The sequence below is a fragment of the Phodopus roborovskii genome, unplaced genomic scaffold (genome assembly GCF_943737965.1).
Source record: "Phodopus roborovskii unplaced genomic scaffold, PHOROB, whole genome shotgun sequence".
Classification (NCBI taxonomy): Eukaryota; Metazoa; Chordata; class Mammalia; order Rodentia; family Cricetidae; genus Phodopus; species Phodopus roborovskii.
In genome coordinates this window covers 36,086,236-36,113,656 of record NW_026126410.1, presented here as the reverse complement: position 1 = coordinate 36,113,656, position 27,421 = coordinate 36,086,236, and the positions used below count along the sequence as shown (strand labels likewise).

The following is a 27,421-nucleotide window of genomic DNA, read 5'->3' as shown; positions in this document are numbered from 1 at the left end:
AGAATTGAAGCCAAACAGTCTGTGAGTTCAGTAAAATCCTCTCTTCCTAGATACAGTTAATTTCTTTCTCTTCCAAATTCTCATGATACTTTGCACCTTTCTGTATCACCTTGATTTAGAAGAGAGAAAATAGCAATGTACAGTACATCAGAGTATGAAGGTAATGCCTGTACATGGGGATCTGTAAAGCATAAATTGTTTGGTTGAGATACACAATCAATTTCAATTTAACAAGGTATGTATAGAGTGCCTCAGAGGCACTGTCCCAAGTACTAGACACAATCTAGATTTTCTTGTGCACCTTGAAATAATCGCCTAAGGAATAACTTGAATCTCCACAGTTAATCAAAGTTAGGAATAGGAGTAGGCACTTCATTTAGGAGATAGTATTCATTTTGCACAAGTGAGTAGCTTCTTTTTTGAGAATGGGACCTTCCTGTCACAGGTCATGTTTACAGCTTGAGTTTAGTTTTCATTCACTTAAAGTCTAAGAAACAGAAATAGTAGTCGGAAAATTATTTTTTGAATTTGAAAATGTCTAAGATTATATATTTATCTACTTTAACGGGACTCTACAGACAAGCTTTCCTCTCCCTTATAAAATTTAGGAGGATTGGTGGATCCATAGTCTAATGTCAGGGTGAGTTGTTTCCTAATGCAGTTGTGTCGACCACACATGTAAAGCACCATGACTATAGTTGCCATCTTGTCTAAATGGATATTGGGTAGGGGCAGAAGCAGGAATACAAGTCTATAAATTTTCTTGGAAGCTATGATATATTATCAACAAACTCAGTGGTTCGAAAAAAGAGAAATTTACTCTTTCTCCATTTTATATACCAGAAGCCCCAAGTCCATATGGTGCTATGTTATGCCCCCCAGAGTCTCTAGAGAGGGAAACATTGTTTATTCTCCCAAGTTCAGGTAGCTATTAGCATTCCTTGAATTATAGCCACATCACTTCTTTCCCCCCTCACCCCCTCCACCCTGTAACCTGTCTTTTCCACACCACACTTCTTTCTGTTTTAAAGACCCCCCAATCATTGGATTTTAGTCCTGCCAAGATAGTTGGTGATGGTGCCCTTTTAATGTAATTTAATTACATTTGTAAAATATTTTCAAATAAAGTCACATTCTTAAGGTCTAGAGGATAGGGCATAGAAATATATATAGTAGGGCTACTACTCAACTCTCTGTAGATACCCAAGAATCCTTAGGAATAACTCTTTGAGAAGGAAGAGTTCAGGCTACCATGGTTAGCTTCAAAGCAGTGTGCCAGGAGTACAGGTCATTTAATAACAACAAATTATGTTAATTTAATTAACCTTGGCTTCCATGGTGCTAGATCATAGAAATTTCTGTAATGGCATTTAAAAATCTCATTACAGATTGATGGGCATTAGCCTTTTGTGGGACACAAATGCTTGATGTCAGCTTGCTCCAGCTTAGAAATACAGGGAAAAGACAAAGCATATCAACTTATGCTCTCAGGTCTTTTCCTGGTCCTCAGTAGAAGTGATAGGTGTATACATTGACAGAATATCTCCTAAGCAACACTATACTCAGGTAGCAGAGATGTTTTGGAGCCCGTGGAATAGAGTAAATTCCTTGGTAAGTGACAAAGCTGGAGCTAACAATTATTAATGTCAGATTTGTAGAGCCCTCTATTCATTGCTTGTCATGTCCCAGGATATTACTTCATGAGAATGCCCTGTGTGATGTGTTACTTTCACATTGCAGGGATGAGCTGGGTGATAAGAAATCGAGTCAAATGCATTTCTAGCCATGCTATTTTGAGAAAACCAGGTGTCGGTGGAGGTTCATTGATCCTTACACAAGACAAATACATTGGAGACCATTCATTTGCACATTCTAGCAGCAGCGCCATGCCAATTGTTTTCTGTGATACTTCACACAGATGGCTGAATGCCTTTTCTCTTTGAATGGCCTGGTTATTCTGTTCCTTTCTTTCTGAGCATAGGCTGACCTTGTTCTATGGCAGTATTATCAGTTTAGAAGTCAAAATACCTGCATGTTGGTTAATTGATACGCAGTTGTCATGTGTGTCCTAAGGTACCATCCCTGACCACTCCATCCTGTATCTTGTTCCCAGTAGAACCCTTCATAAGTATTGGCTGAAGCATGGGGGCCTCTGGAATGCACTCTCTCTGTGTAGCCAATACCTGTTGTGTCTTACCAATGGCTGTCCCATAACAATTGCTAATATTTTGAATGTCATCTTTGGACCTGTGATTTCTGGTCCCATTCCTCTTCCTGGATTCCAAGAGGTACTATTGTTTGCACACTTTTCTTGCTGGGAAGAGAAAAGATGATACATACACACACACACACCAGTTAAATCTTTATTCTACTCTTATTTTAAACTTCTTTTTATTTTTTTCTTTTGTGAGACAGACACTCATGTATCCAAGGACTTTTGTAGCTGAGGATGGCCTTGAACATCTGGTCTTCCTGCTGCTACCTCCTGAATACTGAAATTACAGATATGAATTGGCTAAAAAAAGCACTTTACAAACCCAGTGCTGATTTCAGTTTTTAAGTCTGTTTGTAGATCTGTACTAGAGTTGATCTATAATTTCAAACACTTTCCTAATGTTAAAGTTCTATGATCCAATACTCATTCTAAAAGGAAAACAAAAAACAACTGGTATTTGATTGATCAATACAAAAATCTGGCTGTGAATTGATTTCTATCACCCAATCTTGGAAGCAGTGAGCAGTAGAATTCTGGCCATAGAGATCAATGATCTAACCATAGTATTTTCTCTTGTGTGAATTCTTCCAGGGAACAGGAGTAAACCGGTAGGGTCAGGAAACACCTCTCATTTGTACCAGACAGCACCTTTATCAGGCCAGGTCCTGACAGAGTCAATCAAAAAGCACTAAGAGACTGTCCTGTGTGATGCTGTATCAGCTATTGTTTAGCACTTCCTAGGTTTGTCTCTATTTACTGCCCCTCTCCCCTTTACTCATAGCGGCAATGATCACAATGTGTCCATGTGGCAGATAGTTGGAGATCATCGTTAGCTGTGAGGAAAATGAATGGAACTTCCTCCCTTCTGCCACACTTCTGGCTTTATAGGTCCTCTCTGTGTTTATCTCAGAAGTGTCAATGCTTGTGGAAATGGAAAACCTGTTATCATGGTTGGTGTGTCCCTAGAAAGGTTCTCACAGAGATATCATAGATCTAGAAATTTCTGTTGTTTAACTGCTTCAGAATGATGAGGGAAGTAAAATGCACAAGACCTTACAATAAGAAACAAATACTCCCCAGCTTCCCTCTTCTGTTAACTTTGTAGCTCCCAAGCTCCCAAGCCCTCACCCATAAAGGCAGGCTGTCATTTTTTTTTTAATTTTTAATTTATTTTATATACCAACCACAGTTATCTCTCCCTCCCCTCCTCCCACTCCCTCTACCTCTCCTAACTTCCCCCATCCCCATTCCCTCCTCCAAGATGGTAAGGGCTCCCATCAACTAAGCCTAGTATAATCAAGCTGAGGCAGGACCAAGCTCCCAGTGCTCCCCCACCCCCTGCATGCAGGCTGAGCAAGGTATCCCTCCATAAGGAATGGGCTCCAAAAAGCCAGTTCATGAACCAGGGATAAATCCTGGTCCTATGTCAGACCAAGCCACACAACTGTTACACACATTCAGAGGGCCTAGTTTGGTCCCATTCAGACTCCCCTATGACAGGAAAAAGATAAGTTCTCCTGGGTAAACTGGAGGGAGGAAAGAATGTGGTCATGGTCGAGTTGGGGAAGGGATTGAGAGGGAGATCAATGAAAGAGATATCTTGATAGAAGGAGCCATTATGAGATTATTGAGAAACCTTGTGCTAGGGAAACTCCCAGGAATCCACAAGAATGACACTAGTTAAGACTCCTAGCAATAGTGGAGAGGGTTCCTAAAGCAGCCTTCTCTTATAATAAGATTGGTGACTACCCTATTTGTCTTCATATAACCTTCATCTAGTAACTGATGAAAGCAGATTGCGTAGATCCATACCCAAGCACTGGGTAGAGGTCCTAGAATCCATTAGAAGAGAGGGAAGAGGGATCATATGAACAAGGAGGGTGGGTCAAGATCATGATGGGGAAACCCACAGAGACAGCTGACTCAAGCAGTGGGAGCTCAAGGATGCTGTAGCTCCTTACAGGTGATTGCTTCCCTGTGGTTTTGGTTATGAAGAAAGAAGTAGAAAAAAAAAATGTGTCAATACCAGGTGTAAAGTTTTTATGTGCAGCTTTGCTGGCCTTGGAATATGACAAACAGTTCACTGATTTAAAGTATCTCCATATATACATTGAGCTAATGTGTGATTTTTGGTCAGTGGATTTGAGTTACTAACATAATTAATGTCTTTAAAATGACTGACTTAGAGGGATTAGATAGCTTAAGTTATAGGTTCACTAGGTCAGACTTTTCCAAACAGTCTGGCTTAACCTGTGCTCTGCTCATGCCTGGCCTCTATAGGGAAAGTGTGTTGTAGGAATCACTGCACATAAACAGTGTTGACAAGTGATGAGTGCCCAACACCCACCAAAAGAGCAAAGAAGATGCTTGTTCATGATTTAAATTGGAGACCAAATCATACAGTCCAGATGAGGGTGATATTTAACAACAGCATAGCAGTACTGGGGATGATTTCTCCATGTCCGGTGGAAGGTGGGGAGAACTGAGGATGAAGAGTCCCAGAGAAAAGGATGATGGGGTTGTTATAAAGAAGTGGAGTGCATCTTATATAATGCATGCTGATCTATGTGAGTCAGTCAAGGCATGTTTAGGTTGGTGTAAGGTGTGACTGGTGCTGCAGAAACCCACAGACACAACTGACAGGAACAAGGGGGAGCTCATGGACCCCAGCAGAGCACTGATGCAGATTCCCTGAACATTGTTAGTTAGGAGGACTGGGCAGTCAATGGGGCCTCTAATAATGGATCGGCATTTATCCCTAGAATACGAATGGACTTTGGGAGCCCATTCCATATAGGGGGATACTCCCTCAGCCTAGACACATAGGGGAAGGGCCTAGGCCCTGCTCCAAATGATGTGATAGACTTTGAAGACTCCTCATGGAAGGCCTCACCCACCCTGGGGAGCAGATAGGGAATGGGATGGGGGGGGTTGGGAAGGGGACAGGGGAGAAAGGAAGGGTGAGGGAACTGGGATTGACATGTAAAACAAGCTTGTTTCAAATTTAAATAAAAACTATTATAAAAAAAGTTGTGACTGGCATCCCTTTGTTGAATGCCCCCTACCATCCCAATGGACTAGGGAAGGAGTCACTTTTCTTTATTATATTAGGCAATTCTTGGAAATGGTCCCCAGTGGTCAAGTTTTGATATTTCTGGCCTCAGACACCCCAGTTAATTCTCTCATTCCAGTTCCAGGCAGAACACTAGCTTACAAAGGGTTAAGTTGGTGTGTTAATTTCCCCTGGTAATAGTGAGCTCAGTAGCCTGTGATAGCTCACTTGTGGGAGAAAGATGCATCTATTTGCTTTAGGAACATGAACATTTCTTATAAGTGAAAAAAGATGAGTATGATTTTCATTTTCAACTGGTGAGTAATAACTGTATAATTTATGGAATTCAGTGTGATGCTTTGCTGTATGTCAAGTTGTGGGACTAATTATTAAATCAAGATAATGTTCATATAATCTTACTGTTATCACTTTTGTATTGTGAACATTTGTGATCTAGACTTCCAGTAATTTTGAAATATATATTATCAATAGAGTCACCATGCTGGCTAAGAGGACACTAAAATGAATTTATCCTATCTGTGAAACGCTGTTTCCTTTGACCAGCCTCTTCCATTTCCACTTGCTTGTGTTGTGTCCCTTTGTTTCAACCTCTAGTTTATGCTTTGAGGTGTTTGGCTTGTTTTAGATTCTATATATAATGGACAATGCGAAACATTTCCCTTACCACGCTTCACTTAACTTTATTTAGCATGATATACCTATGCTGTAAAAATTGGCAGTATTCTTTCTTTGAAAGTCTACCATTCTATCACATCCACATATTCTTGTATAACATATTTCCATGGTTTTAGTATATGCAGGAAAAATACTCATTGATTTTAGTATTTTCTACAACGGAGGCATCATTTTTTTTTCTGACTTCCAGACTTTTGAAGAGTTTATGTTTCAGAATTCTCAATATTAAGTAGCCTCCCTCCCGAATTATAGCCATCTTTTTTAATAAAGTCTCTCATCACAAGTTTCTGGCTAAAAAGAAAGGAAAATGAGAGGAGTCGGAGCAAAGGGAAGACTTGCTTTTTCAACAGTCAGCCACAACCTCCCATTCTAACAGGCACACTGGGGGGTTCCTGACCCATGAATCATAAGAAAGTTTTCCAAAGCCCCTGGGAAAAACTGCTAAAAGAAACAAAACATTTCCCCAAACTATTTTTTCCACTAGTAATGTCTCTTACCAAGGGCAGCACGACAGCATTTCTTATGCTTGCATTGCCGAAACAGTGCAGGGGCAGCAGCACTTTGAGGACAGCCAGTTCATTTAAAGAAAAAGGAATGAATTACTCCAAGTATAACTATGAGCTCTCTAGCAGCTAAACATGTTTCATCATTTCAAGTAAGAAAAAAAGTCCACTAGAACATCCCATATCTTTTCCTTAAATTGACAGTTACACGCTTGCATATATATATACAGGGCAGTTTTATGTATCTTCATGACCTTATCTGATCACCCTTTCCTACTCCTGCTGACATCAGGTCCCTCCCTCCCTTCCTTCTTTTAATAAAAAAAAAAGTTGCTGATTATTTGATATTCTAGTTGCATCATTTCCCCTTCCCTTTCCTCTCGCCAAACCCTCCTTGATCTCTTTCAAATCTGTGACCTCTTTTTCATTTGTTTTTTTTTATAATATCCTTGCATGTATTATATATTCCTAAGCATAGATACAACCCACTGGTCTGTGTACATTTGCTTTTGTTTTTGGTTTGGGGCCCATGGCAGGCAGTCACATGTTACATGCTCATGACTATACTCGCCATGCCAGTTGTCAGAAGACAACAATGCATCACACTCCTCTTAGTTCTCCATAGTTCTTTCTATCCATTCAGAGGGGTAGCACAGATGTCCTATTTAGGGCTAAGCAAACAGCACTCAAGTCTTACCAGGACTTCTATCAGTTAAGGGGCCTTACTGTGACTGTTATCACTGCCAAAAGTAGCTTCTTTGACCAAGGAAGAGAGCTGCTCTAGTCTGTGGATATACACATAAATGTTTACAAAGTCAGTTTAACTGTATGTTCATTTAGCAAAACGTCAATAGTAGAGTCCCTGCACAGAACCTGTAGCATCGCTAGCCATAGGCTTTGATCAATTCTACAGTGTTAGGAATGAATTTCCTCTGATGGAACATACTTCAAATCCAATCAAGAAGCTGCTAATTACCACAAGAACATTCATGCCACTGTTGCAACAGCAGTCCTGCTCTTGTTAGGTAGTTCAGCATGATGGTGTGCACTGGGGAGTGGTTGTTGATAAGAGCTCTTCCCTCCCCATCTGCCTGCGTGACACCTTTGGCCCTTATGAATACTAGCCAGCAGGGAAAAAATTCTAGCTTAATTTCAGTTTGGTGTCTCTATGTCCTGTAGCCAGAGCATGTGTTGTTCAGCAATAGTGTCTTAGTCCAGTTGTAGTGGATAATTCAGAGCCATGACAATAGTTTTGTTTGAAAGCATCTAGGTGCTACATGAACAATTATTTGTAGAAAGCTACTCTACACCCAGCACCGGTGTGTTTGGAAATGTGTAACATCAGAGCAGAATTAACCCCAATACAGAGTCTTTTTGTTCAAGCTCCCTTTTAAAATGATATTTTTAATTATATACTTAAAATTAGTGTTTTTATATGGCTTCTTCATATATCCTTAGATTCTGTTGACTTTCCCTGTCCACCTTCTCCATATTCCCCTCCCATCCTCCTTTAAACATTTCTCTTCCAGCGTTTCCCCATTATTTTTTCATATTACATATGTTTTTTATTTTTTTACAAAGATAAATGTTGATAATAGTCCTTTGCTAAATGTGAAGGTTTATTCAGACATAGGCAAAATGGTTAAAAAACAGTTCAATAATTTCCCAAAACATTTATTTTGACAGCTACGAATTTTAATTTTATTTTTTAAAAAAAATTTTATTTTAAAAAAAATTTATTTAAAAAAAAATTTACTTGGCACATTTTGTAACAAATCAGTCACCTTGTCACCAGATATGCAACTTTATTTTCCTTCATAAATAGCCGGGATATTCAGTATAATTTAATTTTCTGTTTACTCACTGTTATTTATTTCCTTTTTACTTTTGAAGTTTCATACCTTTATCATGTGCGCAGTGTGTTGCCCTCATATGCACACAACTGTTAAGTCTTTCATCCCCTTTCCACTCTTCATTGACATTCTTCTTCCCAACCAGTTCCCCTAGTACTCACCTCTTTGTTGTACGAGGGCGTTCTAGAAGTAAGATTCTTACTACCAAAATAGGATAGTAAGTTATACTTAGAAACAACCCTCAGGGTGGTTGTACTGACCTAATAACTTGTTGTGTAGTCATGTCTTCTGAATTGACATATTCCCCATTATAGAGAGGAGGGAACCTCAAAGGATCCAGGCAGCCAGCAACACAAGATTGAAGCACCTTAGACTCACAGTCCTCCTCCATTTTAATACTTGTTTGTTCATATCTCCCTGCAAAATGCTATATGATATTTGAGCTTCTTTATATGACTTCATAAGGAGCCAATCCCTGGCTGGGACTCTGGAGGCAATGTCATCCCTGCATTGGACAGTATCTTGTTACAGAAGCTTGTTGTTAGGTTTCTTTGATCAACTTATGCTTGATCTATCGGTTTTTATAAATCAATATTTTATGTCCCCATTTCAATCTGTCCTCATTCATTTACTTTTACAAGTTTTATTAATTTGTTTTTATCATTCCACATAATCAGCATCAGCTAATCCCATGCCAGGGATGCAGTGATGGCCTTTTCTCTTTTCTCCTCTCTTTGCGTGTGTGTTTCTGTCTCTCTGTCTCTCGTCTGTTTCTGTTTTTACCTCTCCCTCTCCCTCCCTCCCTCCCTCCCTCCCTCCCTCCCTCCCTCTCTCTCTCTCTCTCTCTCTCTCTCTCTCTCTCTCTCTCTCTCTCTCACACACACACACACACACACTTTAGTATTTGTTCCCACCAGCCTTCCACTAGATGGAAACAGACAAGACAAGGCTCTCAGCTACACCAGTGGCCATGAGTTGACTATGGGTTGTCTATGGGTCTCTTCTGTATCCCTAATTGATGTCATTTTTGTTTCTGTCCTCGAGGAGCCCTGGAGAGAGTCATTCACAGAGGTATCCCTTTTCTTACAAGTCTTGCTCATTTTAATATGATGTCTTTTGGTTTTTATTACTTCATTCCTTAGTTTACCCCTGACCTTGGTATCACATCAGCTCCTCACTACATCAGCTGTGCTGTTAGGTCCTCTGAACTGTAACACTCTAGTTCTCTATGCTGGCCATGCAGTCCTCTGTACCAAGCCTGTAAAACAGCCCAGTATCAGGAGGCAGGAACACCAGGATGTTAAACACCGTGACCCATCACCAGGTGCACCAGCTCTTGGATTCAGTTTCTCCTCTAGATAAAAATAATAATAATCAAGAGACTGTTGGAAGGGAGAGTTATCCATAGTATGATCTGTATCTTGGCTACCCCAGAAGGTAAATTGCCATGCTAGTTAGGTGATGCTTACTGTCTACAGATAATAATGTCGGTTGGATGAGAACATCTAAGAGATTTAGGAAAACATTGAAAGTGTAATTCTCAGGACTCAGTGGCTGTGTAATGGAAAGTCAAGAGTGGCTCTTATTTAATCAACAACTGAGGAGATGAAGAGGAGTGTGATAAATACCAAAATTTAAAGGAAAACCAACCGTCAGCTTAGGAGGGGTCAAAGTTGAAAAGACTGTCGGTCCCATCACGACAGCAGTAGGCTATGTGACTGTACATAGAGGAGGGGAGGGCTGAAGGGAAGACTTGGAGGTACCAGCCTGGTTAAAATACTTAAAGCCACAGTTAGAGAGAAGATACCCTAGTAGGAACAGGGAGATGGGGGAAGTAAAGAGGCTGCAGACTCGGGAAGGAGTCTAACTTGTGTGGACAAGGGAAGGAAAGAGTGAAGACGAAAGGAGGCAAGAAGGAAACGTGCAATGTGGGTTGATGGGCTTTGGCTGAGAAAGAGACAGAGACGGGGCTTAGAGAGTTCAAGTGTCAGTTCAGCAGAGCAGTATTGCTTAGAAGGGGCCGGTGGGGGAAATTCAGTTTCTGCAGGGGGAAGGGAGACATCTCTGTTCTATTAAAAGGAGAAAAGAAAATTGTCTAACTCTTAGACCAGCAGACCTATAAAGGGCTAGAGAATAAATATTTTAAATTTGGGGAGTAATCTTTTCTTTCCAGTTATTAAAAATTTGAAAATTGTTATAAGCTGGCATGCTATACAAATACACACAGAGAACTAGTTATGGCTTTTGGGGGTGTGTCTCCTGGTCTAGATGCTGGAAGGAATGCAGAAATTTTTATAAAACTTGTGCATGGGGCTGCTGTGGGTGAAGAGCCAAAGCAACATGCCTGGCTGCAGAACTTTGTTCCTTGTAAGAAATACAGGGCAAAATCTAAGAATGGGCTTGATTTGCTGAAGGCATGGCTTTCCTGAGGAGCACAGAGGGCTGGCTTGTAGGAACAAACCCAACTGCAAGTAGAGCAAAGAAGAGCTTCCACAGAGGTAGGGTAGTGTTCACTCTTGCAAGGAGTGAAGCTTCCTGGGGCCTCTGACATGTGGGTGGGTACTGCAGGGTACACAGAGGGTGCATCCGTTCACAGATGGGGAATGCTGCCAAAGCACTAAGGGATGAAGAAGGAAGAAGCGGTGATGACATGCCACAGTGTAGCTGTTTTCAAGTGACAACAATCACATTTGGTAATTCCTGTTTGTAGTAAATTACCTCAAAGTCATCCTAAAGCAGAGACGGTCTGTGGTGTAAATGTCCAGACGGCCTCTAATAGGCCAACGGGCTGCAGCGCACACACATCTGGTCTGCATCTGGCATTCACACAGGAGAAAAGCCATCATATTTTCTGTGCATGTTGAAGTCAGTTGTAGCCAGAGAAGTTCATGTTCATTTCAGGTTAGGCAGATGTGGTCAGTTTGGGAACAGCACTTCTAAAACCTAAAAAAGCGAGGCCTGTTTACAGTTTCTGTGGAGTTTAGTACAAGCTCCTGGAGCTTAAGCCCACCTTCAATTCAGCTCAGTGCCATCCCTTCTGAACAGTGCAGGGAGAGGAAGTCACACTTCAAGCATTGCAGAGTAGTTTTAAGGATTCTGTTTTCTCCTCCCAATCACCCTGCTTCCTTCCCCATCTCCAATCTGCTCTTTGGAAAGGGTAAGGCCTCCCCTAGGAAGTCTGCTAAGTCTGTCCCATCATCTCCTTGAGGCAGGACTAAGGCACCTCTCCACCCATCCCACACCCCCGTGTCTAGGCTGAGCAAGGTATCTCTCCATATGTAATGGGCTCCACTAAGTCAGTTTGTGCATCAGAGTTAGACCTTGGACCCACTGCCGGTGGCTTCATATATTGTCCCAGCGGCACCATTGTCCACCTATATTAAGGGAGTTTAGTTCAGTCTTATGTAGATTGTTAGACTGGAGTCAGTGATCTCTCGTTATCTTGGGTCAGCTGATTCTGTGGGTTTCCCTATAAGGGTTTTGACTTCTTTTTTCATATCAATGCTCCTCCCTCACTTTGATTGTACTCCAGGAGCATGGCCGATTGGTTAGTTGTGGATTTCTGCATCTACTTCCATCTGTTGCTGGAACAGGGTTCTAGCTTCTGTTTTCTTGTTTAGTCTCACAGTTCAGGGTGTTTGTCATTCTTGTACTTTAATGTGCTTTTTGGGTTGATTTCAGGTCATAAATGGAAACACATCCACCCCCATCTTTAGGAGGATGTAGAAGCTTTTAAGTAAAAGGTGTTTTGTACTGGGAAAAGAAACAAACATGGAAGGAAAAGGGATGAGTTTTAAATTGTATGCGCCTCTTAGATTTTTACCAAAACAAATTCTGAATGTTTGCCTGAAGCAGCAGTTCTCAACCTGTGGACCATGACCCCTTTGGGGGTCAAACAACCCTTTCATATCAGATATTTACATTATGGTTTATAACAGTAGCAAAATTACAATTATGTAGAAGCAATGAGATAATTTTACAGTTGGGGTCACCACCACATGAGGAACTGTATTAAAGGGTCACAGCATTAGCAAGGTTGAGAACTACTTTATCAACTGGTGTTTTCCCTAAAAAGAAAGACCCACTGGTGCATCATTCTTGTAATCAATGGGCTCTTGTTCTTATTTTAAAAGCAGCTAGAGATTGTCCCTCTGTCCGATGTGGGATTGGTGAAGATCTTTTCCCTTTCTGCTGTTTTGTCTTGTTGACCATTCCTTTTCTTTACAGAAGTTTCTCAGTTTTGGAAGGTCCCATTTATTCATTGTTGTTCTCAGTGTCTGGGTTACTGGTGTTATATTTAAGAAGTGGTCTCCTGTGTCAATGCATTCAAGGCTACTTCCCACTTTCTCTGCTATCAGTTTCAGTGTACCTGGATTTATGTTGAGGTCTTTGATCTGCTTGGACTTGGGTTTTGTGTATGGCATTTGATAGGGATCTATTTGCAGTTTTCTACATGTTGACATTCAGTTATACCATTCAGTTATATAGAAGATGTTCCCCCTTCCCCCATTGTACAGTTTTGGCTTCTTTCTCAAAAATCAGGTGTTCGTAAGTGTTGATTAATATCAGGGTCTTCAATTCAATTCCATTGATCCACCTGTCCATTTTTACACCAATTCCAAGCTGTTTTCATTACTGTAGTTCTATAGTAGAACTTGAAGTCAGGGACAGTGATGCCTCCAGAAGTTTCTTCATTATACAGGATTGTTTTGGCTATCCTTGGTGTTTTGTTTTTCTGTATGAAATTGACTTTATAGAATTCTCACTCCAGAATGTCCATAATGGGTGATTTAAAACTTGACACAGCTGCCAACTCCAGGTACCTTGGCTGTAGCTAAAGAGTAAAAGGAAGCAGTAGAGGAGGAAGGAAGTGGTAACTAGATTGGGTTTTCCACATGCACCTTAGCTTCAGACTCCATTTCCCTAGCATCTTGATTCATAGATGAGAAGGCATTCTACTGTGTTTGCTTTTTGCTTTGTTTGGTTTGAGAGAAAAGGTCTCCTGTAGCTAAGGCTGGCCTTGAAGCCCTGATTCTCCTGCCTCCATATCCTAAATACTGTGAGTACAGATGTATACCAGCACACCTGGCTCTCCTTTTGCTTTTGAAAAAGATTTGTGGACTATGGGAGCAAATGAAAATGAACGCAGTGTAAATAAAGATTGTGATTTTTTGATGAGTATAGAGGATAGAGTGGGATTCAGAGGTCTAAGTATCTCTGCCTAGAATTCCCCTTCTTGGAGAATTGTAGTCACAGGTTAAAATGAGAATCTTTACCCCTCAACTGGTCTCAGTCCTGGGGACAGATGATTTCCTAGTGAGAAAATGTAACTTGATTTTGACAAATGCATTAGGTTTACACTTTCTCGGTTCTGGAACATAAGAGCAGCATGTGTTCATTCTTTCTGGAGGACGAGCTGCTTTGGCTGAAGAGTTATTTTCATAGGCATTGCATGTCCTTGTGTATAGGATTTGCCTTTTACTCCATGCTAAATAAGATGTCAGATAATTTTGGTTTTGGAATTCTCTTCCATGAGGCAAATCCATATTTTTTTTCCGAAGGAAACACATAGGCTATAGTTATTAAATGATTTGTTCAAGAGCATTGATATTCCATAACTTCATGTCAAAAAAAAAAAAAAACTTAAGCAGTAAGACATCTAAGAAGTGGACTTTTATAGCTTAACCCTTTTCCTTGTTAGCACTTCATAAAACGTGATGATCCACATATCCTACAGTCTTCTTTCTGGAACTTTACACTGTCTCCTTCTGGATTTTTTTTTCTCACCCATGAGTTCTTGCTTATGCAGTCTGGTGCTCTGTGTTCAATACTCCTGGGAAACTCCTTCTAATGTGATCAACATATCATCAACATACAGGTTGGCACAAAGCCAAACAGCCATAGAACTTAGATTCTTTGCACGTCATACAGATCTACCCATGCTATGGCCTTCCTTGGCTAAGAAGCCCTAAAATAGGAGCTGGAGAGACGACATAGCAGTTCTCAGCACTCATTGCTATTCCCGAGGCCCTAAGTTCAGTTCTCAGCACCAACATAGGGCTGCTTTTAACTGTAACTTCAGTACCAGTGGAATTGACATCATCTTCCAGTATCCTTGGTTACCACCCCCAAGCACAAATAGAAATTAACATTTAACATGAACAGCAAAGAAATCACAGGATTAAGAGCAGTTTTCATCTTGGGGCCAATTAAAGTGAGTGGAAACAAAGAAATAAGTACATGTGCTCTCAAAATCTGCATATATTAGCTACTTCTCCACTGCCGTGATAAAATACTATGACTAAACCACTTATGAGAGTGTTTATTTTGGCTAATGGTTCAGGAGTGGGAATCCATAGCTGTCAGGAAGGTATGGCAGTGAGAGGTCAGAGCAGCAGACCAGCTGATCCCCTTTCAACCACAAAAAGGAACCAGAGAGAGGGAACTGGAAATGGGACCAAGACTATAAATTCTCAAAACCAGGAAACTAGAGTTATATTTCTTCCATCAAGTGTGCACCTCCTGAAGGTTCTGTAACTTCACTAGACAGCACCGCCAACTGGAGATCAAGTATTTAAATACACAAGCCTGTGTGGAATTTCTAATTCAGATGACCACATCACATTCCTTTGCACTTTTTGATGAATAGTAAAGGAAGAAATGGGGCTGATGCACCCTTAGAATAAATATAATAAATCCCCATCTAACATTCTTAACACTTAAGTGTATTCTGTTAGAGCTGAACTAGATAATTCTTCCTGATGATAAGGTAGAATAATCTGTAGTCTGCTTTCATGTGTACATTGAATATGTGATCAGGTATTTTAGCAATTTCAGCTGAGTGGCAAACACGATGAACTCTCACTTGAATCATTTTGGAAAGCAGGGAGCCAGGGGCAGACCTCATGCTATTTTACCCTTGATAAACCAGGTCATGGATTTAGGGAAGGACTGAGTATCTTAGAATAACATACTTCTCACTTTCTCTAAATACCAGGGGGCTGTTCCATTGCTGTTTCCTGCCAGGGCAGAGCCAACTCCCTTAGAGGCAACACTCCTTGAAGAGATGAAACATCTTCTACTAAAAGAGTCAACACTGAGTGTTTCCATTGCTGTGTTTCTGTAGCGTGCTTTTCCTTTTCTTACGGGCTATTTTTCTTGGTTGTTTAGCCAAACTTCCAGCCAGGCAAACTTACACTCAACGAAGGGAAATGACTTTATTTTTTAAGCAAAACGTTGAACTGACCTGATTTTTCTGACTCGTTGAGAAAGAAGGAAAGAAACAGAAGAAAGAAAGAAGAGAAAAAGAAAACAAGAGGGGAAATGCCAGCGAGCGTGGCTGTGCCTTTTCTCAGAGATAGTTTCTCACTTTCATGTTTCTCTTGGCAGCCTGAGGTCTGAGGGGCTACAGGCTGCTCAGGCCTGCAGGCGCTGAGAATAAACATGACTTTAGCATTCTTAGGGAGAGTCCCTGGTGCTGGGAATTCTTTAGGCAGCAATATTACAATCCTGACTTTGAGCCGTGCATCTGGAAGAGGGTTCCTAATTCATTCCTAAGATAGTGGTGGGAGGTACAGCAATGTCAGAGAGAGTGAGAGGATGGATGGCACCATGTTATTTTTAGCAAATATTTATTTCATATTTGCATTCATGAATCAGTACATTCAACAGAAGCCCCCTCTACCTATGCTCCTCAAACAGAACTAAAACATCTCTTAATGCCTCTACCGATGGCACTGTTCTGAGCCACCACTAGAAAGGCCTTTTAAAACCCAATCATAGAATAATTTACTCTCTTGTACAAGGCAGAAAGCCACAGTTTAAAACATGTTTGTAGGTGGATTTAATCAGCTTGATGATTACTAATAAAACAAATTTTGTAGCTCCTGGGATACGATCTGTCCCACGAATAGGGCGAAGGCCTGGAGATCGAAATAAAGACAAGACAGCCAGTCATTCGTTCAATGGCAATGTCAGAACACCGAATGCCATTTATTGAGGGAATGGAATGGGTTTAAATACTGACTTACAGCACAGTGGAAAATTACAGGGATTTTAGGCTTAGCTCCTCCCCACGAGGTGTGTATAGTCACGAGGTGTGGGTTATCAAAACCGGAAGAGTACCAACAACAGATTTGGGGCAAGGAGTTCTGGCCAACAGCTTCAGGCTTGCTCAAGGTGCCTCGGGGCTCCAAGCAGGGTCTACAAAATTTCATTGGAGAAAGTACCCAATCCAGTTTATTTGCTGATATAGCCACCCTTAGCACCCAGAGCACTGACTTTCATAACTATTTTTGTCTACAAACAAATATAGGAGCCAGTGTTGCTTGAGGACAGATTCACAGGCTCCATGGTCATGTATTTTGGGATAACTCAGTTTTAGCATCAGCTAAATACAGCGTATTATTATTGTGTACAGTAAGACCCCTGCTTTTGTGTTAGATGAAAATGTCTGCCACTCAAATGCTCACAAAGCACTGTCATCTTTGACTTGCTTAAGCTGAGTTCTGGTCTTGTTTCATGTCTTGTGCTTTATTTTGCCTATTGTATTTCTTTGTTTCTCATGATGTGGTGGCTTTTCTGATTGTGTGTGTGTGTGTGTGTGTGTTTGTGTGTGTGTGTGTGATGTTTGTGGGGGCATGAGTGTCATTGTCTTCGGTTTGTTTCACCTGTAATAACAAAGTGGCAGAGAGAGAAAGAGAGAGAGAGAATGAGAGAGGGAAGGGGGAAAGAGGGAGATCGAAGAGAGAAAAAGAGAGAAGAGATACAGAGAGGAGAGACAGAGATAGATAGAGAGATAGAGAGAGAGAGAGAGGGGAGAGAGAGCACGAGAGCCAGGCCCAGAGCAGGCCCTGCTGCAGGCTCAGGGGTTGCCTGACTCTCTTCCCAGGTTTACATGTTGACTGCTCTAAGTTTTCTTTCTTATTTTGAGATAAGGACTCATAGAACCAAGACAGGCTTCAAATGTAGCTAAGGATGACTTTGAACTCCTGATCCTCCTGCTTCACCTCTTCAGTGCTAGGATTGCAAACACGTGTGCACACACTTAGCTCATTGTTCTCACCTTAATCTGTTTTCTAACTTAATGATTTTGCTCATAACTTTTCCTTCTATTTTATAAACACACACAACATATTATTTCAGGATAAATGAGTGAAAGTCTCCAAAAGCAAAAATGTATGTTCTTTTATGTTTTTAACCTCTAATATGTCTAGGCTTCTTTTTTACTTTACATATTATGGCAAATAGTTAAACTTTAATGTTCTTGATCCAAATGCACAATTCTTGTTTGCATTTGCACATGTCTGTGCTTTCCTTCATAGATCTTTCCTTCTGGGGCATTTCTTTAATAAGACCTCTTTATTAGGATACAGTTTATACAAAATAAACTGTTATTTTCCTGAATATTCTTGAACTGTGCAATTTGATACATTTTGAAACACAATCACAATAATTAGCATATTCACAATCCTCATAATTTCTCTTTGTGATCCCTGTGGCCTCTTGGTTGGCAGGTTTTGACCCCACCAACCTCACCCACAGGTGACCGCTGTTTTCCTTTCTATTACTGTAGGTTGGTTTGCATGTCCTAGAATTCTATTTAAGTCTGACCACACAATCTGTCCCCTATTCTCTTTCTGGCTTTTCTCACTTAACATACTTATTTTGAGATTCATCTGAGAGAGGATAACACTAATAATTCATTTTTATTCTTGAATGGTATCCCACTACAGAGATGTAACATACTTGTGGATATTTAGCCACTAATGGATGTTTGAGTTGTTTCCAGGTTTGGATTACTGTAAGTCATTTATGGGCAAGTCTTTGTCAAGCTATAAACTTTTGCTTTTGCTTCCTTTAAATTCTAGTAAGTAGGCTATTCTATTCAAATAAGACATACATTATTATTTTTTAAAAGGGTCTACAGAATTGTTTCTCAAAGGACTTGCTAAAGTTTCTATTAATACCTGCTTGTCTGAAAAGTCTGGGTCCTAAATAATAGCTAATATTACTGGAATGGATCTTGGTGTTAGAAGTTGGTAAGTTTGCTGTGATATCACAGTGTGGTCTTGATTTGTATTTCATAAGTAACTAATTGTGTTGAATATCACTAACATGTTTATCTGATGTACATACCTTCTTTACCAAAACGGCTCTTCAAATTGCTCACATTTTTATTGAGTGACTGCATTTTCTAATGTTCAATTTGTAAAGTTCTTTACATTTTCTGAAAATAAGTTTATTACCAGAAGAAATATTTGCAAATGAGTCTCTAGTCTCATAAAGTTAACTACAATGTTTGAAGGCCAACACTTCTCCCTTATGTCTACTACAGTCAGTGTCTTGTGGATCATAAGTTTCGACAATATGGACAAACATGCTATCACAAAGTGGAAGCAAGCAGGTGCAAAGGAAAGCATTTCTTTCTCTCACTTCTCTTTTTTTGTCTGGCTGCCACTAGAAAGTGCTGCTGACATTTAGGGTAGGTTTTTCCACTTCAATGAAACTGAGCAAGAAAATCCCTCACAGATCCATTACACACTGGAACAGGAGAAAGAATGTCAAGTTCCTGCTTTTCTCGCCTCTCCCCTCCCCTTCCCTCCTCTCCTCTCTTCTTTCTCCCCTTCTTTCCTTTTCTCCACCATTCTGCTCTTCTCCTTTCCTGTCTCTCCTCCTCTTTATCTGTTTCTCAGTCTCTGTCAGTCTCTCTCTCTTTCTCTCTCTCTCATACTTGATGGCAGCCTATTCTTTTTCATCTTCTCTGCCTCATCAGAGATATTATTCAGGATGGTGCACGAAGTTACACTTGATAAACAGTGTAAGGAGGAAATAAGAGGAATAAGATAAAAGGAAAGGGCAGAAACTGGGACAAAGTTAATCCCCTTTCTCCATCCTTTGTATTAGCCCCAGCTTTTTAGCATATAATAAAAGCAATGTTGGCCTGCCATAGCATTGTTATCTCAAGGCAATTTCTCTTTAAGGTGATTAGGAGGAAAGATGGTGGAAGACTTACCTCAAGAAGACATGGAAGTCTTTGTAAACCATTCTACATACCATACCATGATAAACAGAACATAAATGCTAGCCATCTTGATTCATAATGTTCATTGTGCAGAAATGGTATAATGCTGAGAAACAGTTCAGTAAAAGCCACTCCACAGGATTCGGAAGGATCTGCTGCAGACCTGCTTCTTCTGACTCTCAAACGGTGCCACGGGTACATGTGCTGCATTTCACAGGGTGGGTAAACTGACACATAACCTCTGCATCTTCCACTACTGCCTTCCTTACCATTAGGAACAACCAAGGAGAAGCAAGTGTTTAAGACATAAACACGACCAGGAAACAAAGTTTAGATAATGAGAGAAAAAAGTACAAGAAAACCATTATATTAATGTATTACAAATCAAGCACAAAATAAAAGAAAAATGAATAATTAAAAAAGTATTACCATACTCTAGACTCAGGGCTAGATACAAATATCTGAGTAGATGTTACAGAAGCACAAGAATGTGTGTCGGCACTGTGACATTACAACTTCACTCCAAACGATTTTGTTCAGTAAGACGGTTGCCAAATTGGCACCTAACAGATTTCATAGCATAATTGGATATGTAATTATATGCGTGTGTGTGTGTAAAATAATATTTAGTTATTTAATTCCCTTAATAATATCAAATTCAGGGTTCAACGTGTGTGTGTGTGTACATGTGTGTGTGCATGTATTTCATTCTTCCTAAACAAAACATTTTAGGCTGAAAAATCAAACTTTTATCAAGACATGAAGTCTGTAAAAAAAAAAGCAAGCAAGAGAAGAATTTATTACTTTGGACGAAGAGTTATTTTATACTTCACATGAGAAACTGATTTTAAGTAAGTGTACAAGAATTACAGTAATCAGTGTGAAGGTGATGCACTTAGCATCAGTGAATTAGCAGATTCTTTATGTGGGCAGTTACTTAATTCATGGTGTTCCGTATTTTCATTCCTTTTCTTTGATGGGAAATGTGTCTATTAGGACCAGGCCATGCTTGATAGGTACAAACAAGCCCAACTACATACTATACTGGCTCACTTTGTTTTGCCCTCATAGAGGCTTGGTTATTGGGTTCTCAATACTCTTGGAATAACTGGTCAGAAATTTAAAACTGAAAAGTTAGGAGGACAATCTTTTCCTCCTCACTACACCTATACCTTATGGGGCTGTAGAGGTATCCCAGTGCCTAAAGTCTTGGCCATGCAAGCATGAAGATGAAAGTTTGAATCTTCATCACTCATGTAGATGTGGGGCCAGAGACATGGCCCATTTATAATATTAGCACTTCAAAAAGAGATACAGGGATTACCCCCTCATACACAGCCACACCAGCAAGCTAACTAGCTAGACGAGCTGAATTATCAAACTCTGGGTTCGATTAAGAGATCCTGCCCAACATATAAAGGAGAGAACAGGCTTTGGTTTCCATATGCATAGACACACACACACATACACACACACACGTATCAACACTCATGTGAACATGTGTATATGTACCTAAATCTACTGTACATGCATTTACGTGCAAAAACTACAACCAAAATACTAGACTGTTTATTAGCTTGTCTATTAATATATGGATAAGCATTCACACCTCTTGACTAAGATGCAGCATAACTTCTGGATGGATAAATCAAAGAAGCCAAGGATATGGTAGGAGTTCTCATACAAATTTAAACCTGGCTTAATATGAGAACTAGAACTAGTATTTCCTCATTTAATGAGTGATAGTTTGCACATTTTGCTATGTGGATTGGTCCATCCCATAAGTTTGGAAAACCAGTGACTGGGGCCACAGTCCACAATTAAATTTTATATTTTTTTAAAAGAAGGAGGGAAAGATCATAGTAGAAGAATTACAAAGAACTTAGGAACTGTGGTGCCATCACCAGAAGATAAACACAGGGTCTGGTCATTCATTCAAACACAGGCTATGAAAGAATGAGCACCGTCTGTCAAAATCTGCATGGAAGCTAGATGAAGGTTGAACTTACACGAACAAAGATATTTAATTGGTGTCAACGAAAAAGAATCCAACATGTTGATGTGAAAAGTCTGATCTGATTAACTAGATTTTATTTATTTTATATATTAATTTATTGTTTTATTTTTATTTAACATAGCAATCCCAGTTCCCTCTCCCTCCCTCCCTCTTTCCCTCTCTCCCAACTTCTCATGCCCCCCCACATGTAGGGTGATGCCTCCAGGAGGGGTCATCTAAATATGTCCAGTCATTTGGAGTAGGGACTAGGACTTCTCTCCTGTCTCTAGGTTAAGGGAGTATCCCTCCATGGGGAATGTGCCCCCAAAGTCCTTTTGTGCACCAGCAATACATCCTGGTTCCACTGTCTGAGGTCCCTTAGACTGCTCAGGCCTTCTAGCTGAGACCTATGTTCAGGGGGTCTGAGTCAATCCCATGCTGGATTCCCAGCTATCATTTTGGGGGGGGGGCCTGTTAGTTCCTCCTGGTTTAGGTAAGCTGTCTCTATGTATATCTGCAGCCTGGTCTTGTCCCCCCTCTCTGCATCTGGATTCCAGTTCGGCTCAATGTTTAGTTGTGAGCGTTTGCTTCGATTTCCATCAGCTACTAGATGAGGGCTCCATGTTGGTGGATAATTTAGTTGTCTATCTCATTATCAGGGAAGGGCATTTATGGTAGCCTTTCCACGGAAGCTCAAATTGTTAGTTGGGGGTCAGTCTTGTACGTCTCTGGACATTTCTCTAGAGTCAGTTTTCTCTCGAAACCTATAATGGCTTCCTCTTTTATGCTCTCTCTCTCTCTCTCTCTCTCTCTCTCTCTCTCTCTCTCTCTCTCTCTCTCTTCTCAGGTCTATTCCTCCCCTGACTTAATCTTCCTAGTCCCATGTGCTTTCCTCTCCTCCCCTTCTCTTTCTCCTAGTTCCCTCTCTACTCACTGCCTGCCCCCACTCCCCATATGCTCTGGAGATCTTGTCCATTCCCCCTTCTGTGAGGGACTTTATATGAATCTCTTAGAATCCTCCTTGTATCCTAGTTCCTCTGATGGTGTGAATTATAGGCTGGTGATCCTTTGCTCTAGGTCTAAAATCCATATATGAGTGAGTACATACCATGTGCCTCTTTTTGAGACTGGGTTACCTCATTCAGGATGGTTTCTTCAAGTTCCATCCACTTGCCTGTGAATTTCAAGAGTCCATTGTTTTTATCTGCAGAGTAGTATTCCATTGTGTAAATGTGCCACATCTTCTTTATCCATTCTTCAGTTGAGGGGCATCTAGGTTGCTTCCAGTTCCTTGCTATGAACATATTTGAGCTCATGTCTTTGTTGCATGGATGTGGATCATTTGTATGCCTAAGAGGGGGATTGCTGGGTCCTGTGGTAGACTGATTCCCATTTTCCTGAGGAGCCTCCATACTGATCTCCAAAATGGCTGTGCAAGTTTGCACTCCCACCAGCAGTAGAAGAGTGTTCCCCTTTCTCCACATCCTCTCCAGCATAAGTTGTCATTGGTGTTTCTAATTTTAGCCATTCTGGCAGGAGTAAGATGGTATTTGATTTGCATTTCCCTGATAGCTAAGGATATTGAGCCTTTTCCTAAGTGTCTTTTAACCTTTTTAATTTCCTCTGTTGAGAATTCTCTCTTCAGTTCCATACCCCATTTTTAAATAGGGTTATTTGGTGTTTTGTTGACTAGTTTCTTGAGTTCTTTGTGTATTGTGGAGATCAGCCCTTTGTGAGATGTAGGATTGGTGAAGATCTTTTCCCAGTCTGTGGGCTGACGTTTGGTCTTGTCAACTGTGTCCTTTGCCTTACAGAAGTTTCTAAGTTTGAGGAGGTCCCATTTATTAATTGTTGCTCTTAGTGTCTGTGTTACTGGAGTTATGTTCAGGAAATGGTCTCCTGCACCAATTTGTTCAAGGATACCTCCCACTTTCTCCTCTAAGAGGTTCAGTGTGGCTGGATTTATGTTGAGGTCTTTGATCCATTTGAACTTGAGTTTTGTGTGTGGGGATAGACATGGGTCTATCTGCAGTCTTCTACACACCATCATCCGGTTGTGCCAGCACCATTTGTTGAAGATGCTTTCCTCCTCCCATTGTATACTTTTAGCTGTTTTGTCAAATATCAGGTGTTTGTAGGTGTGTGGTTTAATATCAGGATTTTAGATTGGTCTGCTTGTCTATTTTTGTAGTATCAGGCTGTTTTTAGGACTATAGTTCTGTAGTAGAGCTTAAATTGGGGGATGGTGGTGCCTCCTGGAGTTCCTTTATTGTACAGGTTTTTTTTTTTTTTGCCTATCCTGGGTCTTTTGTTTTTCCATATAAAGATGAGTATTTTCCTTTCAAGGGTAAGTGAAGAATTGTGGTGGGATTTTAATGGGGATTGCATTGAATCTGTAGATTGCATTTGGCAAGATTGCCATTTTTACTAAGTTGATCCTACCTATCCAAGAACATGGGAGATCTTTCCATTTTCTGGTATCTTCTTTAATTTTTTTAAAGACACAAAGTTCTTATTATATAGGCCTTTCACATGTTTGGTAAGCGGTACCCCAAGACACTTTATATTGTTTGTGGCTATTGTAAAGGGTGATGTTTCTCTGATTTCTTTCTCAGCCCCATTGCTGTCTGTATATAGTAGGGCTACTGATTTTTTTTTTTTTGAGTTTATCTTGTATCCTGCTAGTATGCTGAAAGTGTTTATTAGCTGTAAGAGTTCCCTGGTAGAGTTTTTTTGGGGGTCTCTTATGTAAACTATCATATCATCTGCAAATAGAGAAAGTTTGACTTCTTACTTTCCAATTTGTATCTCCTTGATCTCCTTTTGCTGTCTTATTGCTTTAGCTAGAACTTCAAATACAATATTAAAGAGAAATGGAGAGAGAGGGGATTAACTAGATTTTAAACACAAAGACAATATTTGGGTTTTGTTTTTTTAACATTATTCTGCTTCAGGAATGGACAAGTTTACTTTGTAAAATCTGGAAGAAATATTTCCACTTTCCAAGGTTGTCTCTACCAAAATGATCCTGCCTTGCCCTTGTAGCATGGAGAGCTGTTGCAGATGATTTTCTAAACAAGTGGGCATGCTGTGTGTCCAATGCCACTGTTACTGTTTTTCTGCAAAAACTACCAGCAAGCTAGATTTAGCCTCGGGACTACAGATTGCCTACTTTAGTTTCAAGTGGTAGCAAACTGAATTGTTATCCAAGGAGGTCAAGTATGTTAATGAGCACTTACCTCAAGTGAAATCAGGAAATGTCACAATTATTTACACAAGGGTCAGTTTCCTTACTTCCTGGAGAAATGTCAATGCATGATTTTGGCACCTACATAGCAGGTGCTCTCCTGTGCTCTCCAATAAGGTAACCTATGTGGCAGTGGTGTACATTTAAATATAAATCAATTAAAGTTACATAAACATTGGTTTTCCCAGTGTTTTAAGCGATGAATACATGTATATAACTACTTGATTAGTCAGCAGAGAACACGAAGCCTCCCATTATGGTTAGAGTTGTATTGGCTGGTGATGCTATAAATTATGATCCCAGACTTAAAAAGGAAATGACAGCAGAGACTTGGAGGCAGTTTCTTGATGTAAATCATGGACCAGCACCAGGTGCAGAGCTGAGCTCTGCCCCCTGTTGCCTGACACACAACAGGAGACAGTAAGCCAAGAAAGCTCCAAGAACACATCACAGATCAAGAGATCACCTCCATTCAGATGTCATCATTTCTGATGCCACTGACACCACTGACTGACTCTCTTGATTTTCCAGAGTCTTGGTGACACTTGTAATGTTGCAAATACCTCTTTCTATCAAAGCAAGGCATAGCTTTTCAACACATGACATCAGAAACAATAGAACAATGAACTGGAAACCCCAATATAAATAATAAACCATTGTCTCACAAGTGTGTGTGTGTGTGTGTGTGTGTGTGTGTGTGTGTGTGTGTGTGTGTCTGTGTCTGTGTGTGTGTATGTGTGTGTGTGTTCTTTCTGTGAGCATTTCTTCAGGAAGTAGAGTAACTATCTCAGTATGGGTTAGACAGACAGGGTTGTCTTTGATTTACTTTAAAAGTTCAGGTCTCCCTTTCCTGGCTATTTGTATTCTTTCACATTACCTCCCTGCGCAGCTGCCAAAAACGTTGTGTTAAGAAAATACCTGGCGGTTTTTCGGACTACAGAGGGAAATACGTGGTCCTCTTTTTCTACCCGCTGGACTTCACGTTCGTGTGCCCCACGGAGATCATCGCTTTTAGCAACCACGCTGAGGACTTCCAAAAGCTGGACTGCGAGGTGCTTGGAGTATCTGTGGACTCTCAGTTCACCCACCTGGTGTGGATCAACACTCCACGGAAGGAGGGAGGCTTGGGCCCCCTGAACATCCCTCTGCTTGCTGATGTGACTAGAAGCTTGTCTGAAAATTATGGAGTGTTGAAAACTGATGAGGGCACTGCCTACAGGGGCCTCTTTATCATCGATGCCAAGGGTATCCTTCGTCAGATCACAGTCAATGACCTACAGGTGGGACGCTCTGTGGATGAGGCTCTTCACCTAGTCCAGGCTTTTCAGTATACAGATGAACACGGGGAAGTCTGTCCTGCTGGCTGGAAGCCCGGCAGTGACACCATCAATGTGGATGACAGCAAGAAATACTTCTCCAAACACAACTAAGATGGCTAAACAACAGTGGGCCTGAATTCTTGGATCGTCCTCCTACCTGGATGTCCTGTGCTGGTCCAAAAAAGACTAGATCTTCCTCCATGTTCTGTGGAAGGGCTGGAGGTGGGCCACCTGAAATCTGGTGAATAGTGACCCCCTGCCCTGAACCCACCCAGCTGGGCACAGGTCTATAGAAGGAAATCAATAAAGTATTAGGGACAGAGAAAAAAAAAATACCTGGCGCTCCCATGATGCTCTCGAACTGCAGCCCCCACCAAACACCAACCTCTCCTGAACCTCATCTAATATGGTTTTCAGCATCTCCTTCAATAGCCCTTAATTATCAGCTAAATAAGCACAGTGTTGTCTTTTATTGGTTTTCTTTTTTTTTTTTTTTTTTTTTTTTTTTTTGGTGTGGTGCGGGTGTTGAGACAGGGTTTCTCTATGTAATTCTGGCTGTGATGCAACTCATTATGTAGACCAGGCTCTCCTTGAACTCACAGAGATCCTCCAACCTCTGCTTCTCAAGTGCTGGGATTAAAGGCATGTGTCATCACTCACTCCTGGCTTCTTTCTTAAAAAAAAAAAAAAAAAAAAACCCAAAATAGAATACAGCACTCCTCCCCCTTTTCCTAACCCCAGTTTCTCTCAGCTACCTTCACTTAGACCCACCCATTCTTTACCTCCCCACTCTCAAGCTGGTAGCCTTTTTTCTTTGCTTATATTTGTTATACACACATGTGTGCGTGCGTGCACACACACATTTCCAAATATCTTTATAAATGCATATAAGTAGAAACTGCTGAGTCCCTTTTGGTTATCTGTGTATGTGTGGTTTCGAGCTGAATACTGCATTGAACAACCAATAAAGAGGCTCATTCCTTGGAGAAGGTAAATTCTCCCTCTTGCAGCAATCAGTAGTTGCATACAGTTATTTCTCTAGGGGTAGAACTCTTCAGTGTTTCCACTCTTCCATGTCTATATGCCCATTGATATTGCTATTGTTTCAGTTTTGTTTATGCAGACAGTTCTAGGAGAGACTGCTTCATACCAGATTTGCTGGTCCTCTAGCTCTTGCAATCTTTCTGACTTTTTTTTTTCTGTTATGTTACCATGAGCCGTAAATGCAGAAGCTGTGACATTTCATTTCTTTAATTCTATAGTTTCTTATTATTCTGAAGATGAGGGTATTCTAACAGTCTCTATTCATATTTTTTTCTTTTTTGCAGAAATAGTTCCTTTCGACTCTATTAAAACCAAATGGGAAACCAGCTGGCATTATATATAGCACTTTTCAGAGAGACCTGTCTATATATGAGAAGGATCCTGGTTTTACTAGCTCCATGTTAGATTTCCATTGGAAATTTTAATTTAAGAGCCCAGTGAGACAGTTTACTTCCTATTGCCTTCTAATCAAG

General features: G+C 40.6%; 1 protein-coding gene across 1 annotated transcript in view; it reads left to right on the top strand.

The window, feature by feature from the left end:
- The window catches only part of LOC127220788 (peroxiredoxin-2-like), a 75,557-nt gene extending 49,527 nt beyond the window's left edge, over positions 1-26,030 (top strand). Inside the window, exon 2 of the mRNA XM_051182691.1 lies at positions 25,475-26,030. Within this exon, the coding sequence (XP_051038648.1) occupies positions 25,475-26,015 (541 nt within the window). The 3' untranslated portion in view covers positions 26,016-26,030. The remainder of the gene's footprint in view (positions 1-25,474) is intronic.
- Positions 26,031-27,421: the final 1,391 nt, after the last annotated feature.